The sequence below is a fragment of the Cicer arietinum genome, chromosome 3, assembly GCF_000331145.2.
Source record: "Cicer arietinum cultivar CDC Frontier isolate Library 1 chromosome 3, Cicar.CDCFrontier_v2.0, whole genome shotgun sequence".
In the NCBI taxonomy this organism is placed as follows: domain Eukaryota; kingdom Viridiplantae; phylum Streptophyta; class Magnoliopsida; order Fabales; family Fabaceae; genus Cicer; species Cicer arietinum.
In genome coordinates this window covers 3,408,992-3,429,910 of record NC_021162.2, presented here as the reverse complement: position 1 = coordinate 3,429,910, position 20,919 = coordinate 3,408,992, and the positions used below count along the sequence as shown (strand labels likewise).

General features: G+C 31.2%; 1 protein-coding gene across 1 annotated transcript; it reads right to left on the bottom strand.

Moving 5' to 3' along the window:
• Window positions 1–30: 30 nt before the first annotated feature.
• On the bottom strand, window positions 31–4,290 carry LOC101490556 (6,7,8-trihydroxycoumarin synthase-like). The gene is made up of 2 exons (XM_027332488.1): window positions 3,398–4,290; window positions 31–460 (listed from the first exon to the last, which is right to left on the bottom strand). The coding sequence occupies exons 1-2, from the start codon at window positions 4,288–4,290 to the stop codon at window positions 31–33; spliced, it is 1,323 nt and encodes a 440-aa protein (XP_027188289.1).
• Window positions 4,291–20,919: the final 16,629 nt, after the last annotated feature.

Genomic DNA, 20,919 nt, shown 5'->3' with positions numbered 1-20,919 from the left:
TTTATTACACTACAATTGACCTTGTAACATTCATATGTGATTTTTAGCAATAAAGCAAAGATGATTCTTTTTGTGTCTAACAAGTCCAGGTAACCCTTCAATGATTCTCTTTGGATAAAACTTTTCTGGATCTTTCCACGTTTCGGGATCCCTATGAATGGCCCAAATGTTCACATACACTAATGTCTTTGGCTCAATTTTATAACCATTTACATTGAAACTTTTATTAGTCTCTCTTGGTATTAATGGCACTGGTGCATAGAACCTTAGTGTCTCTTTTATAACTGCTTTGAGATATACAAGTTTTTCAATATCATCTTTATCTACAAATTCTTTTTTGCCACATAGGTTTCTAACTTCTTCTTGAGCTTTTTTCATTACTCTTGGATTCTTCATTAATCCAGTCATCACCCAAATTGATGTGGCTGCACTTGTGTCAATAGCTGCTACAAATAGGTTCTGTAAAAATCAAAAGCCTAATAATGAATTAGGATAATATAACTTTGTTATTTTTTATTGTTTATTTGACACATTATTTTGTATTATAGTTTTCTCTGAAACATGATACCCACTATGGTACAACAAAATTGCACAGTTACATAATTTCAATTCCAAATTTTTCCCCCTTACTTAACAGTATAATAATGTGCTTGTGCTACAATTTGAACTAAATTTCATGACATGCATGATTTGTGAAGTAGAAAAATTGCAAGCAACAAAAGATACTTCCTTTGAAACTTTTTATGTATTGATTTTTTAGAAATCTTTTTTGTTGTTATTTATATGTTTTTTGAAAAATTTAAAGTGATATTGACTATTGTTTTGTAAAAAATATCTTAAATAATTTATTGTAGCGAGAAAAATAAATAAAATGAGATAGAGACAATTAATTTTATTGAAAACAATTTTTTTAATAATTTTCTTAATATTCATAAATCGTTTTAAAATACATTGAAATGAATTGAGGTATAATATTATAATAACATAACTATTACAGATCAAAATGTTGGAAATAATTAGATATGTTACATATGTACAAGATTCAATCAATTGCGTCACCAATTTTAGATCTTGATAAGTCCTTGATTAAAATTATAAAATTATTATCGTGATAGATATTATTATAATGAGACACAACTTTTTTATTATTTTAATCTAAATTGTTCTTGAATGTAGAATTTTTGTGAGTAGCATATCAATAATTTGGATAAATTCATATATATGTGATGATTTTTATTGGATAAAGATTAATAGATTTGATTTATTAAATTACATATATAGATGATGCATATGTGTTAATATAATCATTGAATTGACTCAATTGGAATTTTTTAATGGTTAATATTGTCTTAATATGTCAATAAATTTTTTCAAAAAGAAATATAATAATTTTATTTGACATGAGATTATCATAGTAATTAACAAGCTATTATCGTATTTTAATTTCGGGCACTTAATACATTAGGGTGTTAGTAGAAAGGATATTGAGTATAATTAAATATTTGTATAATTAATGATTATAATAAGTTTGAGCTCTATGATAAAATGAAACCTCTAAGCAAAGAAACTAAATGAAAGAATAAATGAGTTTCTTGAGTCATAGATTTTAAAATTTACTGGAAAAATGATTTTTATGAGAATTTACTTTAAAATAGTAGAAGTTTTTTAGATTTATTTGCTATCAATTAAAAATAGTAATTTTGACATTTAATAACTTAAATATTCATTGTTAGAGATTTTAAAATATTAAAAATCGCATTTTTTTAAAAAGAGTATATTTCAAAAATGATTTTTATGAAGAGTTTCTTAAAATAACTTTTTAATTTAATTATTTTTTGAAATTTCATTATCTAAAAAAAGTTGTACAAAATAGATGAAATATTTAAAATTATATTTTAAGATAAACTATTTAAACCAATTTTTCATTTGATGCTTTATTTTTAAAATTCTTTTTCAAAAATGTTATACCAAAAAGATAAAATCCTATAAAAATTAATTTAAAAAAACTCTTAAACAATCGAGTCCAATGGAAAGAAAATATTATATTATTGTTAAATGAAATATTATTGTATTTTTTTACTAACACTTAAAATGCAAATAATATATATATATATATATATATGTATATATAAAACCTTGGTAGATGCAAAATGCATACATCAATGCCATCAAATCCTCAAGTATACAAATAAATTTAAATATAAAAAAAATAAAAAATATATATATATATATATATATATATATATATATATATATATATATATATATATGTTAGTTACATTTTTTTACTAGCACTTAAAACTCTATGTAGTTGAAATTTCTGTCTTGAATATGAGCTGGGTTAGAAACCATCAAGATAGGATAAAAATAGTAATATATTCAATTACTCTTATAAAAAATAAATATAAAATATAAAATATAAAATTAAAATATAAAATTAAAATATAAAATTAAAATATAAAATTAAAATATAAATATAAAAATAATTTATAAAATATAATCTAAAATATAAAAATAAAAATACAATCAAATATACATGTAAAAATAATTAATAGACTTTGATATTAAACGTAAAAAGGAAATATTAATAATTAGTTTAAAAGATGTTTATAATTTTATCTCAAGGGTAGTTGTGCAGTTTTATATAATTTAATAAATTAGTATTCAAAATTATAAAAATATGAAAGTTAGTTGAAATTTTAAAATAAATATAATTTATTTATAAGGGTGTTTTTTCTCTCTTTCATTTGATGCATGGTAGTGAAAAAATAAATATTATTATATTATGTGTTTGACACATAATAACTAATAGCATAATAACATTTTATTTTATCTTGTATTTAATACACATTTTATATATTATATTTAAATAACAAAATTACAATTGTGAATAATAACATATTAATTTTTTAAAAATTAACTTATTGTATTATAAATTAACAAAAAATACTAAATTAAATAAATAATAAAATAATTTTATATTTAAAACTATATATCTATTGACACTATTAAATAAACAATCTAATTTTTTTTTAAATATAACCAAATAATTATATTTTATTTGTCAGAATGTAAATAAAAATATGATATATATTATATAGTGGTCACATGATGAAAAATTATTTTCAATAATTAATATGAGTTAATTGCTTATTATGGATGGTGACCATTTCAAAGAAAAACTATTTTCCAATAATTAATATATGTTAATTGCTTCTATTAGATAGGAGGAGATGAGATTATAAATATACATCAAATAATCTCTTTTGGAGAGATTTTTCTTTCAGAAGCACATTATAGTTCAATTTTCTTCCGATGCAAGTAAGTGTTATGGACACAGCTTTTTCTAAATAAATAAATAAAAAATATATTGAATAACATGAACAAATACATACATATAAGAACCGCTTTGATATGATCATTGGTTAAATCAATTGAGAAAGAACCCAATTTCTTTAACTCAAGCAACACATCAACTATATCCTTCTCTTCCTCTTTCTTCATATTATTAGGATTAAGATGCTCCTTAAGCACTTCTTCAAAGAACACATCCAAATCTTTGAAAGTGTTGTTAACACGAGAAACTGACCCTTTGAGTTTATCAATCCACCCCATAAAAGGAATATAATCCGAAACAAAAAATGGAAGAGAAATAGCTTGTGCCTCAACTAATAAACCATGAAACCTACTTTTTTCACTTCCTTCATGTTCACAACTTTTTCCAAAAGCAATTCTACATACTATAGAGCTTGAGACCAACATTATAATCTCACTAAGGTTTGAAATTTTAGAAATTGAAACATTATCATATATTTTTTTCATCATTTCTTTGACCTCATATTTTCTCACATGTGAAAAGGTTGAAACTTTTTTTGATCTAAAAAAATGAAATACACAAATTTTTCTTATCTCTTTCCAACAATTATTGTATGGTGAAAATAGCATATCTAAGCCATTGTAAGAAATTATTTGTGAACCATATGATAGAGGTCTACTACATACATCAAGGTCATGGTCTTTGAGAATTTGTTGAGCTAGTTTAGGTGTTGAAATAACAATTGATTGTTTTAAACCAATTTGAAGGGAGAAAAAAGGGCCATAAATTTTTGAGAGATTCCAAAATTGAAAATGGATATTTGAAGTGTCAAGTTGATGTAGATTGCCAATTATGGGTAGGCCTTTTGGACCCTTTGGAAGGGTTGATGAGTTTTTAACAATGGTTTTGTATATCATGAAGAGGAATAGTAGCAATAGAGGAAAGGATAGAAGTGTGTGAAGAAATGAAACCATTGTGGATTATAGCTTTGATGATAAATCTCACTATGAAAAATATCACATGTGTGTTCTTAGAACAAAGCCTCTGTCTTTTGTTTTTATGTCTATCCTATTTATATACACAAGTTAGCACATGTAAGAATTAAGAAGAGTTTATGGACAAATTGTACCAAAGTGTATGAAATAATTAAGTAGGTAAAAGATCCAATCAATCATGTAATCCATTTTAGATTTAATAAAATATTAAAATTTCATTATTAAATTTACTGTTTAATTATTTAAATATTTAATTTGATAACTCATCCATTAAAATTATAGATTTGTTATTTTGATAGAAATTATGATAATGAATTTTTTTTTTTTTTTTATTTTGATTTAAATTGCTCATAATCCTAGGATTATTGTGAGTAAGATATTAAAAATTAGAAGAAATCAATATATATGTGATGATTTTTATTAGATAAATATTAAAAGATTTCATTTTATTTTATGTCTTAAAAAATCTCATTTATTAAATTATTTATACAGATAAAGCATATATCCATATAATCATTAAACTAACTCAATTGATATTTTTTAATAGTTAATATTATCTTGATATGTCAATTGAAAATTTTCAAGAAGAAATATAGTAATTATAGACAAGTTATCTATTGTATTTTAATATTGTTTTTAATTATGGACACCTAATATACCTTAGGGTGCTAAATGAAAGGATTTTGGATATTATTAAATATTTTGCCAAAAAACATATTTATATAATTAATGATTAATCAAGATGGAATCGAAATGAATTTATTGACGGAAAAAATATTATAATATTTTTCTAGTGGCCCTTGAAAATAAAATGCCGCTTAATACTATCTGAATTTTAAAGAGAGTTGTTAGACTTTAACTAATATATTAATAATTTAATTAATCTATTATTAACTTAGCAGTGAATCTACTGAGTCACACATAAATAAGTGGTCCAATTTTTACTAACTAGTAATTTATCATTTGATAGTTAAATTGAAAATTTTAATTATCAAATATAAATTTTTAAGTGAAATATTATTGTATTTTTTGCTAACACTAAATGTATATAATTGAACAAGACGACTACCAAATATGCATATGGGAATGTGTTGGAATATAGAGTGAATTTAAAAATTGTTAAAGTCCCACATTGGAAAACTCTCATATTTTGAATAGTTTTCATCTTTATAAATACCAAAGTCCTACATTGGATAAAAAAACATATGTGGGTTTGTTTCCATAACTATATAATGAGTTTTAAACTATTGGGAAAAATACACCAAAGTTGAATGTCTTTCCCAATTTTCTATTTTATATCTTTTCAATTCCGCTCGACGAGCCACTTCTCTCTTTTCAATTTATGAGTGGTTTTATACCGTTGTCCCTTCGATATTTATGAGCAGTTTTATATTGTTGTTCCTTCGATTTTTTTAGAGTGGTTGTTATGTCGTAGTCACTTCGTTTTTTAGAGCGGTTGTTATGTCATAGTCCATTCGATTTTTAGAGTGGTTTTATATTGTAGTCCTATCGATTTCTAGAGAGGTTGTTATGTCGTAGTTTCATCGATTTTTGTGTGGTCCTAATACCACTATCCTTTTAGAGCGGTTTTTTGTCGTAGTCTCGTCGGTTTTGTAGTGGTCATAATACCACTATATGAGCGGTTTTTTGCATCATAGTACTTTAGATTTATGAGTGATCATAGTACCATATTGCGAGTGACTTTAATCTTCATATTGAGAGTGGCTTCAACCGTCATATTGAGGGTGTAATTATAGAACAGTTTTATACGGTGCAGTGGAACTCTGATACAGTGAATCTGACTTGTTTTATCCTAGGGACTTCGTGGTTGATAGTCTGCCTTGCACAATTTGGGCAGTGCAGTAAAACATCTTAAAGAGAGTGACCTAGTCCGTGACTCAACCCGGTAATATATTCGATGACATAAATTATGATTTTTACACAGTTTTCTGAAACTCAAAAATAACATAATGCATATGAAACGGGAATAAAATGCAAGTCTTGAAACCTGCATATATTATCCAAAAGTGGACAAAATTTGTGATGGAATGTGCTTGGTATGTATGATAAAGAATGTTTTCAACATTAGATTCGGGTGCTATGCAGTAAAAAAATTCCGCATTAAAAATATTGGTGGTTGTTCGATCATGTTCAAACAATCGAGATTTAAAATCTTTGTTTTGAGATACCAAACACTTTTAGAGTCGGGGATGTGTTCTAACATCTTCTAAAATTACGAAGCAGTTGAAGGTATGGTCATTCCATAAATGAATATTGTAAGTACAGAAGTACGCCTAAGAGGGGGGGGGGGTGAATTAGGTGTTAGTAAATTTTCTTATTTTCAGTGATATGGTAGTTGAATTTTCTGAGTTAATATAATGTCTACTAATAGTAAGGTGCAGTAAATAAATGAACACAATAGATTTATCCTGGTTCCCCTTATAACCAAGGGTACGTCCAGTCCTCTTGCACACCACAAGAGATTGATCCACTAATTGTCAGAAAATGTACAACTCCCACCCTGGGATTCTTGCTACAAACTTCTAACAACACTTCTAAGATAGCACACCACTATCTTAGATTAAGCTACTTTTAAGAAAGTATTACTTTCTTTTACAAGTGATACAATATGATTTGAATAAGAATAAGGAGAGGTATATTGATAAACAATCCAATAACAATTCAAGTACTTGAGAACCTTTCTGAATGATATGAAAATGAAATGCAAGTACTTTGTAAAAAATCAGAATTTTGTTCAAAGTTGTTCAAGGTATTGATTCAAGGATTGAAAAATTGTATTGCTTCCAGTTGTATTCGAATACAGGATGTGTGTATTCGAATACACCTCTTTGTAACGTTCAAAAATATTCAAAAATTACACCTTGTATTCGAATACACATGTGTGTAGTCGAATACAGATTAATGAAAATTTGCCACTGACTTACTTTGTATTCGACTACAGAAGGTTGTAGTCGAATACAAATATAAGGATTTTGGCCACTGACTTGATGTGTATTTGACTACACATAGTCGTAGTCGAATACAACTTTGAGAGTTTTGCTTCTGACTTGCTTTGTATTCGAATACAGGATGCTGTATTCGAATACACTTATGTATTTTGTCAAAAATATTAGTTTTAAGACTTTGTTAATGCTATTTTGACTTTTGAAAATACTTTATATGCATATGTAAATATGACTTGTTCTCATGTAATTAAAGTATTGGTTTGCATCATATACCTTTACATTTTAACATTTAATATTTGGATTTGAAGCTTTATTAATGAAGATATTTGAACTTCTTTTTGAGGTTGTTGCTTTGACCATAATGGTTGATCTTTGTCATCATCAAAAACTTGTAGTTTACATTCTCCCCCTTTTTGATTATGACAAAATGTTGTTGTTGTGGAGAGATTTATGGAAATTGAATCATTGTTCCCCCGTAATGTATGCGTACTCCCCCATTGTATATGACTAATTAAAAAATTGTTTGAAGACCTACAAGATGTTTAAGGCAACGACAATACCAAATTTTCTCCCCCTTTTGACACGATCAAAAAGAAGGAAAAATATAGAGACATACATATGAAAGAATATACACACAAGTAAAGGTAAAAGTAGTACACATTGTAAATAAAAAGGAATGACATAACGAAGGATGAAGGTAAGTTTAAGTACATCAAAATAGTCAACACGTGTTTAATGAAAACAAAGTTCAACTTAGTACATAAAGCATACCATAAGACAAACTACAAAGTAAGATTGAAACAAACTACAAGGCATAATATGAGGTAGTATTTCGACGTATTACAAATAGAATCCTAGTGTCGATCAAAATCCGTTGGAATGTGAAAATGATCAAGTTTGTCAGATAAACTACTAATGTCTTGAGATAACTCGTCATGGTTGCGAGCAATAGTAGTTTCAATGTTCTGGAAGGGAGTGTTGACAGAAGTGGTCAGATTTTCGAATTGAATTTGGAAGAAGGTTTGGAAAGAATCAAGGCGAGCCATGAGCATTTGATTGGAGATATTATCATCATCAGAGGCTGTATCCTCGCCATCTTCATCAGCCTGGGCATCAACATTTGAGGGTCCAGCAATGTCTTCTTGAGCAGCATCAGATGGTTGATCATAATCACCTTTATGCACAAAAGATTCAAGCTGCTCATTCCATACTATCCGCATGCTAGGCAGGACGCCCAGATCCAATATATTTTCTTTTGTGGGTGTATACATGACTTCATCAGAGAAGTCCACCCCAAAGTGTTCCAAAATCCGGAAAACTTCCTTTGCATATGGTAATCCAATTGCCTCTCGGGATCCAAACATGACAGATTTCACAAAGTATGCCCAATTTAGTTGACAATCTTCATACATGAAATTCATAATTTGTAATTCAAACTCCGAAATTTGGGAGTAATTTCCAGCCTTTGGAACCAGAATGTAGCTAAGGAAATAGTGCAAAAGGCGATTATCAACGGTAAGATTTCCCACTCCACACCGTTGCTGGGCATATTTGGAACCAACCTGAGTCCGCTTTTGTTCCATTGTGCGTCTGTCAAACCGACATAGGGCAACATACGCATCATACTTAGAGATATCAGCCGATTCACACAAGTTGTTGGAACAAAAATTTTGACCTTTAAAAGAAATGTTCAGAATTTCGCCTATGGTTTTGGTATTGAATCGAATGATTTTACCCTTAACTCGAGATACCAGCATTTTTCCATCTTGGATGAGATTGCAATAAAAAACCCTAACTAAGTCAAGATAAATAGGACCTTTGTAACCTATAAACTCTTCAACATGTTGTGCTTTGAGCAACTCAGGAAACTTGAAGGCAGAGAAAGAGTTTAAAGTACCATATTTTGGAATGATAAGGCGCTTGTCGGAGTAGAATGTGCGAAAACGATCAATTTTTTCCGGTGTGTGTAGAAGCCGGGATAAATCCGTGATGTTGGGATTCCTTGTTCGTTTTCTTGAGGGACCCACTGCTGCATGCTTGGTTCTTGGTCCTCGTTTGCGGGCATCCATGGTGAGAAATGAGGTTTTGGTGAAAAATGGGTTTGAGAGAAAATGTGAGATATGTGAGAAATCTGATGATAAATGCCAAGAAAGAAGTAAAGATTGATGTAGTTTGCAAGGTTGGGTGAATGGGTAATTGAGTGAAAGGAGGATGGACGAGATTTTGGGAGAGGAGAGGAGAGACTACAACTGTGTATTCAAAGACCAAATGTAAAATAACCCTAAAATATGAAACAGCTTTTATATTTGGGCAAAAACGCGAAGGTGTAGTCGACTACACCTAGTTGTATTCGAATACACATTGTTCTTGGAACGTGTATTCGACTACACATAAGCTGTATTCGAATACAAGAATTTCTGGAAAAGTATGTATTCGAATACAGACATTTGTATTCGACTACATATGCAAATTGTTGCTTAAAAACTAAATTTTTATGGAAATCTCAACATGTAATGCACAAATTCATATATCAAGAAACAATAATCATCAAGGAATTTTATTTTAACAACTTTAAGATGAAATTTTTGAAGAGAGATGACAGACTATGTGTATCATGCAATTTCAAAGATCGTTTTCATTTAAAATACCAAGTTTTCTTCGGATCTTACAAAATGAGTCCTTAGGTAAAGGTTTTGTAAAGATATCAACCAATTGATTGTGTGTATCAACAAATGTTACCTCAACATTACCTTTCAGCACATGATCGCGTAGAAAGTGATGACGTATATCAATGTGTTTAGTCCGAGAGTGCATGATTGGATTCTTTGAGATGTTTATTACACTTGTGTTGTCACATCTTAGGGGAATGCATCCGAGATCAACTCCATAGTCATGTAATTGCTGTTTGAGCCAGAGAATCTGGGCACAACAGCTTCCTGCTGCAATATATTCAGCTTCAGCAGTACTAAGTGCAACACAAGCTTGCTTTTTACAAGACCATGAAACAAGGGCATTTCCTAAGACATGACATGTGCCACTGGTGCTTTTACGGTCTGTTTTGCATCCCGCATAATCCGAATCAGAGTATCCTACTAGGCTACATATGCTACCCTTGGGGTACCATAGGCCTACATTTGTCGTTCCTTTCAAATATTTCATAATTCTTTTAACGGCTACAAGATGCGATTCTTTCGGATCTGCCTGAAATCTTGCACACAAACAAACACTAAACATAATATCTGGCCGGCTGGCCGTTAGATATAATAAGGATCCAATCATACATCGATATTTGGATATGTCGATTGAAATACCTGATGCATCTTTATCCACATAGGTTCCGGAGCCCATTGGAGTTGCACTTTCTTTGCAGTTTTCCATTTCGAATCTTTTGAGTAATTCTTTACAATATTTTGCCTGATTTATAAAGATGCCATGCTCAAGTTGTTTGATGTGAAGTCCAAGAAAATAGTTTAATTTTCCCATCATGGACATTTCAAATTCTCCTTGCATTATAGAAGAGAATTCTTCACATATGTCATTGTTGGTTGATCCAAATATTATATCATCAACGTAGATTTGGACCAATAAGGTGTGACCATTATCTCTTTTGACAAATAATGTTTTATCGACTTTCCCTTTTTCAAATCCTCGTGCACATAAAAAGGTGCTTAATCTATCATACCAAGCTCTTGGAGCTTGTTTTAGACCATAAAAAAGCCTTTTTTAATTTGTAAACATGTGAGGGATTTTTGGAATCTTCAAACCCAGGTGGCTGTTTGACATAGACTTCTTCATTTATATATCCATTGAGAAAGACACTCTTCACATCCATTTGATATAACTCAAAGTGCATGGAACAAGCATACGCATGTAGTAAACGTATTGATTCTAATCTTGCTACCGGAGCAAATGTTTCGTCAAAATCTATCCCTTCCTCTTGATTGTATCCTTGAGCGACCAATCTAGCTTTGTTGCAGACAACTATGCCATTCTCATCAAGTTTATTTTTAAACACCCATTTTGTACATATGATGTGTTTATTTCCAGGATTAGGAACAAGTTCCCATACTTGGCTTCTTTCAAATTGATTGAGTTCTTCTTGCATGGCAAGTGTCCATTGATCATCTTTAAGTGCTTCACCAAATTTGGAGGGTTCGATTTGAGAAACAAATGTCATGTTTAAGCAAACATCTTGTAGTTTTAATCTTGTTGTGACTCCTTTATTGATATCACCTATGATGTTATCAATTGAATGATATCTATGGGTTCTCCATTCTTTAGGAAGATCATCATTTTGCCTTTCAATGTTGACTTCACTTTTTTGACCTGGTTGATCAGGTTGATGTTCTTTGTTTGTATCATCGCTTTCAAAAACATCATCATCACAAGAAATAATATTTTCCACTTTTATGGGGTTAGTTTCATCAAAAGTTACATGCATTGATTCTTCGACTAATAAAGTTCTTTTATTGAAAATTCTAAATGCTTTACTAGATAAAGAGTAACCGATAAATATACCTTCATCAGCTTTTTCATCAAATTTTCCAAGGTTATATTTGCCGTTGTTTAACACAAAACACTTACATCCAAAAATATGGAAGTGAGAGATATTGTGTTTTCTTCCTTTGTAGAGTTCATACGGAGTTTTCTTAAGAATTGGCCGAATCATTACCCGATTGGAAACATAGCATGCTGTGTTTACAACATCTGCCCAAAAATATTTCGGTAGGTTTGAGTCGCTTAGCATAGTTCTTGCGAGCTCTATCAAGGATCTGTTCTTTCTCTCAACAACCTCATTTTGTTGTGGTGTCCTTGGTGCAGAAAAATTGTGGAAAATGCCATTTTCTTCACAAAATTCTTCAAATGAAGTATTTTCAAATTCTCTTCCATGATCACTTCTAATTGATACAATTTTGGCAGATTGTTCATTTTGGACTAGCTTGGCATAGTTTTTAAATGCCTTAAAAGCTTTGTTTTTACTTGCCAAAAATAAGGTCCAAGTGAACCTTGAGTAATCATCAACAATAACTAGTCCATATGAGTTTCCACCAAGACTTTTGGTTCTTGATGGACCAAACAAGTCCATATGTATCAATTGTAGGGGTCTAGAGGTTGAAATGACATTTTTAGGTTTGAAAGAACTTTTTGTTTGCTTACCTTTTTGACATGCGGTACAAATCCATGTGAATATGAGCAAATCTCTTATGCCATTTTTAGGTTTCTTGACCAATTTGTTTAAATGATCCATGTGAATATGATCAAATCTCTTATGCCATAGCCAAGCATCATTATTGTCGCTTACCAAAAGACATTTCATTTTTAAGGTTAAATCGTCAAGATTAAGTATAAAGATGTTTTTGAAACGTTTACCGATAAATTGTATTTCATTTGTAGCTTCATTTTGGATGATACATTCATCTTTGTTGAAGGCTATTTTGTATCCTTTATCGCAAAGCTGACTAATGCTTATGAGATTGTGTTTTAGACCTTCAACATATAAGACATCTTCAATTGAGGGAGATGGTGCTGTACCAACTTTTCCAATGCCTAAAATTTTTCCTTTGTTGTTGTCTCCATATACTACATGTCCCTTTGACTCAAGTGTTAAAGCTGAAAATTTTGTTATATCACCCGTCATGTGTTTAGAGCATCCACTATCTAAGTACCACATATTTGAGGTACTTTTTGTGCATACCTGCAATATTAAAATCAAATTTTATTAGGTACCCAATGTGCTTTGGGTTCTTGATGGTTAGTACCTTTCTTTATCCACACGTAATGCCCTTTTGGAATACTAATTTTTCTAATATGACAAGTATTAGGGGTGTGACCCTTGATACCACAATAAGAACAAGTAGGAGTAAATCTATTTTTAAAAGCATGTGTATGAGATTTTCTATGAATAATTTTCTCTTTATAAAGGTGATCCTTTTTCACAATTATAATTTTTTCTTGATTGGATTGATTACTTGCTTTGACAAAAATGGTTTTATTCAAGTTTGGTTTATCAAATTTTGAGTATCCAAGACCACTTTTGTCATTTGAGTATCTTTGCATATTTAAAACATTTTCCAAGCCTATTTGTCCTTTTTCGTATCGTTCAATTACTCTATTTAATTGAACAATTTTGAAGGAGAGGGAATCACATTTATTGCATACAAAATTCTGTTTTAGTTTTTCAGAATTCTTTTTCATAGTGTCAACTTTTTCTTGAAGACTTGAGATTTGTCTCTTTTGTGTTGACACTAGTTTGAACAGATTTTTGCATTCAATAAGTAGTTCCTTGATGGCGTTTTGAGCCTCATTATATTCTAGAATCAATTCACTATTAGTTTTATAAAGATGAAAGGAGTCTTTGTTACTAACCTCTTCTTCGTTATCTGATTGATGTGATGCCATCAATGCAACATTAGTGCATTCTTCACTTTTTGATTCTGAAGATGAACTTACTTCGTTGTCTTCCCAAGCTATGTATGCCTTCTTGAAGTCTTTCTTTTTTGTGGCATTTTTCTTAATAAGGTTTGGACAATCTGCCTTGATATGTCCTTGTTTTCCGCATTCAAAGCAAGTGAAGTTTTGATTTGAAGTAGAACTATCTTTCTTCCTAAAACTTTTCTTTTTGAAAGTTCTATCATTTTTAAGAAACTTACCAAATTTTTTAACAAGGAACGTAATATTTTCATCTTCATCTGAATTTTCGTCTTTTATTTGTTCTCTTGATTCGGTCTTTAGAGCAATGTTTTTGGTCTTCTTTTCTTGACTTTCATTTTGTTCTAACCTTCCAAGTTCGATTTCGTGTTCTTGGAGTTTTCCAAAAAGTGCAGAAAGAGACATCTTTGATAGGCTTTTCTTTTCAGAAATTGTCGTTACTTTAGGTTGTCATTCCCTTGTTAATGATCTCAGAACTTTAAGGTTCAATTCATCATTAGTGAAGGTTTTTCCAAGAGCCGTCAAGTGGTTGGTCAGATGAGAAAATCTTTTCTGCAAGTCCAGAATAGATTCTCTGGGCTGCATTCGGAACAATTCATACTCTTGAGATAATGTCTTGAGTTTGGAACGCTTTACCTCAATAGTTCCTTCATGTGCTATTTCAAGTGTATCCCAGATTTCTTTAGTAGTTTTGCAATGAGATATGCGGAAAAATTCGTCCATTCCAAGTGCCGATTGTAACATGTTTTTGGCCTTTTTATCAAACAATACTTTCCTTTTGTCATCATCTATCCATGAGCCTTTTATCTTTACTTCTTCTTTATTATTGATAACTATTGTTGGAACATAAGGACCGTTTTCTACCGCTTCCCATATATTATCTCCTTGTGCCTCAAGATATGCTTGCATGCGTATCTTCCCGAAATCATAGTGTTCACCAACGAAACATGGTGGTTTATTGCTACTACCACCATCTCTTAAAACTGGTTGTGCGGAAGCCATTAATAAGGATCGAGGAGCAAATTACCGGAACCTGCTCTGATACCAATTGTAAGTACAGAAGTACGCCTAAGAGGGGGGGGGGTGAATTAGGCGTTAGTAAATTTTCTTGTTTTCAGTGATATGGTAGTTGAATTTTCTAAGTTAATGTAATGTCTACTAATAGTAAGGTGCAGTAAATAAACGAACACAATAGATTTATCCTGGTTCCCATTATAACCAATGGTACGTCCAGTCCTCTTGCACACCACAAGAGATTGATCCACTAATTGTCAAAAAATGTATAACTCCCACCCTGGGATTCTTGCTACAAACTTCTAACAACACTTCTAAGATAGCACATCACTATCTTAGATTAAGCTACTTTTAAGAAAGTATTACTTTCTTTTACAAGTGATACAATATGATTTGAATAAGAATAAGGAGAGGTATATTGATAAACAATCCAATAACAATTCAAGTACTTGAGAACCTTTCTGAATGATATGAAAATTAAATGCAAGTACTTTGTAAAAAATCAGAATTTTGTTCAAAATTGTTCAGGGTATTGATTCAAGGATTGTGTGTATTATGATATGAAGTTATGGGGTATTTATACTCGATAAACATCTCTTCAGATTCGTGGCCATTGATCCAAGAGGTTTGATGAAAAAATACAATGATTTGGAGTCATTCCAGATCTGAAAAATTGTATTGCTTCCAATTGTATTCGAATACAGGATGTGTGTATTCAATACACCTCTTTGTAACGTTCAAAAATATTCAAAAATTACACCTTGTATTCGAATACACATGTGTGTAGTCGAATACAGATTAGTGAAAATTTGCCACTGACTTACTTTGTATTCGACTACAGAAGGTTGTAGTCGAATACAGATATAAGGATTTTGGCCACTGACTTGATGTGTATTCGACTACACATAGTCGTAGTCGAATACAACTTTGAGACTTTTGCTGCTGACTTGCTTTGTATTCGAATACAGGATGCTGTATTTGAATACACTTATGTATTTTGTCAAAAATATTAGTTTTAAGACTTTGTTAATGCTATTTTGACTTTTGAAAATACTTTATATGCATATGTAAATATGACTTGTTCTCATGTAATTGAAGTATTGGTTTGCATCATATACCTTTACATTTTAACATTTAATATTTTGATTTGAAGCTTTATTAATGAAGATATTTGAACTTCTTTTTGAGGTTGTTGTTTTGACCATAATGGTTGATCTTTGTCATCATAAAAAACTTGTAGTTTACAAATACAAAAAGGCCTTTGTAGGAATAGTCATGTTAACGAGAATACATAATTACATAAAGTGAAAGCGACACCATTGGGAGCGAATTTAGTACTATTTGGAAGAGTTAAGAGAAGGTGAACTACATGGTCTTGCATGTGAAGCGAAAGATTGACTTGATCAATGGTTCAAGAAATTCTATCTGTGGAAAGAAAGAGTTTTAGTAATGAAAGATTGATTTGGATAAGAGTTTATGAGATTTCGATGTAATCTTTCATAAACTCTTATACAAATCAATCTTTCATTATCTAAATCCCTTTCTTTCCACAGATGAGCTTCCTTGAACCATTGATCAAGGGAATTTTTCGTTTCACATGCAATCGTTATACTGTATCAAATCAAAATTCACTTGGTTAAGGAAAAATTTACAGAAGGTAAGAAAGATTGGAAGAATTTATAAAATTCGTGACTCAAATGAATGTGGTAGACGTTCCTTTGTTAAGGAAAAAAATCACTTGTTTCCGAAGCGATGGAAATGCAATGAGTTGGATTGATTTTTTTATTGTTGAAAGGAGCAATTAAAATATGGAAAGTAGTAGGAAAATAGGTTAGCGATAGTGGCATATCTTACCATAATCCTATCTAGTTAAAATCTTCATAAGAAAATTGGGGACCTAAACTATTCAGATTCAATAATTGTTGGAAAGAACATAAGGATTTCTTGCATTTTACTAAGAGGTGCTAGAAATCTGTTCATATCCAAGGAACGAGGAACTTTGTACTAAAAGAGAAATTAAAAAATTTGAAGGAGAAGTTAAAAGGGTCGAACAAGGAGGTGTTTAGGAACTCAATGACCTTGATGGCTTTGTTGGTGAATGGTGAAGATAACGAGTTCCTTTTAGAGCCTAAAAGGTTAGGAGTGGATGAGAGTTTTTGGAGGGAGTTAAGTAAAAAAAAAAAACTTAGTAAGGTAAAAATCTATAAATAAATGGATTAGGGAGGAAGACTAACACCAAATTTTTTCATGCATGTTAGGAAAAGAAAAAATCAAAATACTTTCATTAAAAAAAAAAAAAAACTGGAATTGTAGTTAAAGGTGTGGAGGCAATAAAGGGAGAGATGTGAGACTACTTTGTTTCAAATTTTGCTTCTAAAAATTTGGTCAGACAAAGATTGAATTTTGTTAGTCTCAAGAAAATCTCATATTGTGACAACGACCTCCTCGTGAAACCATTTGGAGAGGACTGAGGTTAGAGAAAGTGTGTGGGGTTGTGATGGCAACAAGAGAATAAGAGTTGAGGGTCCTTTTGGTTTCAACTTTACTTTTATAAAAAAATGTTGGAATGTGATAAAGGAGGATATCATGAATTACCTAAAGGAGTTTCGGTATAATGAAGTGTTTACTGGAATCGTCACTGTCTCTTTCTTAGTGCTAATTCCGAATGAATTTAGAGAACTAACTCTATAATATGTTATGGTATGTATTTGAAAGAATAACATGATACATCATCTTATAACATTTCAATTATACTTAATTCATTTTAAAACATTTATAATTTTATAATTTGTAAAAGAAAATTAAGTTCTCCACTCCATTTTTCTCCTATTCAAACATACCTTTGTATTTTCATCCAAGAAACCATCACAACCGCCACAAGCAATTGGCAAACCTTGCCGCATCCTATTGCTTGTCCTATTTGCAATTAATACACTACATCAAAGATAACATTTCCATTTGATTCACAATGCAATTATCAACCTAGTTAGTCTAGTATATACATTTTCAATAAAAATTAAAATATTTTACAAAATACCTTGATTTTTATTTTATTATATAATCTGAGTTGATATTAATTTAATTAAGATTTCGTACATAAAAGCCACCTCTCTCAACTATCTATATCTTTCCTATAAATGATTGGTACTTTTTCTAAAAGGAATTAATTAATACAAATTTTCTCAAAACTTATTTGAAGCAAAACAATCCTATATGGCATGCTCTCTATGACTGTTTAAAACATAAATAAATAAAAAATAAAAACATTTATGAAATGATAATCAAAGGATTATTCAATAATATCAATTTTATTCTCCAAATTTCGTGCTCAAATATTTAAGTTGACATTATGTAACTAACTGAGAGTGGCTTCCCGGATGAGGTATTAACTAAATCCCTTACCAGGTATCACAATTTAAAACCATCGGATCAAATGATATTATCATACACCACACCAAATTGTATACAAGTTGGGGTTTGAACAATTTCTCTTAATAATTAGTTATTATTAATGCATAATTGATTAATTAAGTTATTAATATAACAATGACAAATTTTTAATTTTGAAATTCTAGAGTTTATTTTATCTTGTTCATACAGTGTGGGTAGATGTGAGGACATACACAAAGGTATAAGGAGTTTTATATTTTGGGTGACTACGTTTTTCTTTTTCTCTCTTGCTTCGATAAAATGGTCGGTTGAAAAAGCCAATACTTTAATGAATGAGAAAATCAAAGCTTCTTTGTATTTCCTTCAAACTTTTACAACAATAGTCACAAATTTAATTACACTAAAAAAAATCAGCTATTGATGTTAACGTTAGGGATTGCAGTGGTGTAACATGATGAGCACAATGGTGGTAATGGTGGTGGAGAAAAGGTTGTGACATCAAAACAAAGATAGAAAAGTAAGATGAAAACAAAATCTTATGAGGTGTGGTGCATGATAAAATATGTGAGTTAATTTAATTCAATGATTGTTAAATTGATGGTGCAAAAAACACGAGAAGGGGAATGATCGAATTGTGTTTTGCCTTAATAAAAACTTTCTTTCAAAAAACTGGTATGGGTTTAACAATGAATATGGGAAGAAAGAGGAAGAAGAGAAACAACCACTCTAGAGTTTCATAACATAGAATAAACCAAAACTGAAGTTAATAGGGTTACAATAAGTATATATATTAGAAAATAGAAAATATCTAAAATACCCTTACTACTAATATATAATAATATTATCTAATATCTCCCCTCAAACTCACGATGCATTAACATGGAGCATCGAGAGTTTGTCAACTAAAAAACGAAAACGTTTAATGGAATGCATCTTTGTGAACAAATCAGCAATCTGTAAAGAAGAAGAGACAAATGGTAGAGTAATAGTTTCATGCTGAAGATGATGACGAGTAAGATGACAATCAATCTCAATGTGTTTGGTGCGTTCATGAAAGACCGAGTTGTGAGCAATTTGAATAGCACTCTTGTTATCGCAGTGCATCGGAGTTGGCTCAGAAAGGGGTACCCATACCAGACAAAAGCCAACGCAACCAAATTATTTCAGCGGTAGTGGATGTCATAACACGATACTCAGTTTCTATAGAAGAGCGAGAGATAATGTCTTGTTTCTTACTCTTCCAAGAAATAAGAGAGTCTCCAAGAAAGATACAAAAGCCTGTGGTGGATTTACGATCAGTGGTATCACCAGCCCAATCAGCATCAGAATAAGCTCGTAACTCCAATGAGGATGACGATGGAAAGAGAAGACTTTGAAATTGAGTTCCTCGAAGATAACGAAGAATGCGAAGAACTGCTGCCCAATATACTGTAGTGGGAGAGAAAACAAACTGACTAACAACATGAACAACATAAGCAATGTCAGGTCTTGTAATCGTAAGATACACTAAGCTGCCAACCAAAGTACGATACAAAGTGGAATCTGGTAAAGGAACACCATCCGAGGGAGCATATTTTACATTCAACTCAAGAGGAGTATCTGCTGCTCTAGTATCAGAAAGACGAGCCTGATCAAGAATGTTGGCAATGTACTTGGATTGAGAAAGAATGTAGCCTCTAGGAGAGTAGGCAACTTCAATCCCCAAGAAATAGCGAAGAGTTCCCAAGTCCTTCATCTCAAACTGTTTGGCTAACTGCAATTTCAACTCATTGATTCCACTAACATCATCACCTGTAATAATCATATCATCAACATATAGAGAAAGTATAATGCGACCATGAGTGGTGGACCTTATAAACAATGCAGAATCATGTTCACTACAGCGAAAACCAAGAGAAGTGATCACAATAGAGAATTTCTCAAACCAAGCTCAAGGAGCCTGTTTAAGACCATATAGAGCCTTTTTTAACTTACATACTTCCCCTGGATTATGAGAAACTCCTTGTGGAGGGACCATATAGACTTCTTCATGAAGCTCACCATTTAAAAACGCATTTTTGACATCCATTTGGGAAATATGCCATTTACGAATAGATGCAACTGCAATAAGAGTACAAATAGTGGTCATCTTGGCTACAGGAGCAAAAGTTTCTTCATAATCCATACCATATTGTTGAGAGAAACCCTTAGCAACAAGACGTGCTTTGTAGCGCTCAACTGACCCATCAGACTTAGTTTTGATCTTGTATACCCAACGAGACCCAATAACACGTTTTCCAAGAGGAAGATGTACTAATTCCCAAGTGTTGGTTTTGTGCAATGCAGATAGTTCTTCTGCCATAGCCTGCTGCCAAAGAGGGTCAAGAACAGCCTCTTTATAGGAAGAGGGCTCAAACAAACTGTGAATAGAGATTAAGAAAGAAGCAAACAAAGCTGAGTAAGTTGAATAGACAAAATCAGGTAACTTAGTAGACTTACGTTGACCAGAAGGGTAACGAGTAGGATCAACAACCGCATGAGGTGGTTGGACAACCGGGGGGTTAAGAGGGATGTCATCATGTGGAGTAGTAGTATTTGTCCTGCAATTCTCAACATTACAATCACTAGAAGCGCTATCATTAGGACCAAACGGATCAATATGGGTTAGTTCAGAACTCTTAGTAATCTAAGAATCAGAGGAAACAGAGTAAAAAAGGATGTGCTTAAGAAAAACAACATTATGAGATACATAAAGTTTTCTTGCATGAGGATCATAACAACGATAACCCTTTTGACCATCCCCATAACCAAGAAAAACACACATGGCTGA

What these genes read in the sequence shown, in the direction of transcription:
- LOC101490556 (XM_027332488.1), bottom strand. Translation starts at nt 4,290, where the DNA reads ATGGTTTCATTTCTTCACACACTTCTATCCTTTCCTCTATTGCTACTA. An exon ending in CATATCAAAGCGGTTCTTAT is followed by an intron (nt 461 to 3,397) that starts ATGTATGTATTT and finishes TTGATTTTTACA; the next exon opens with GAACCTATTTGTAGCAGCTA.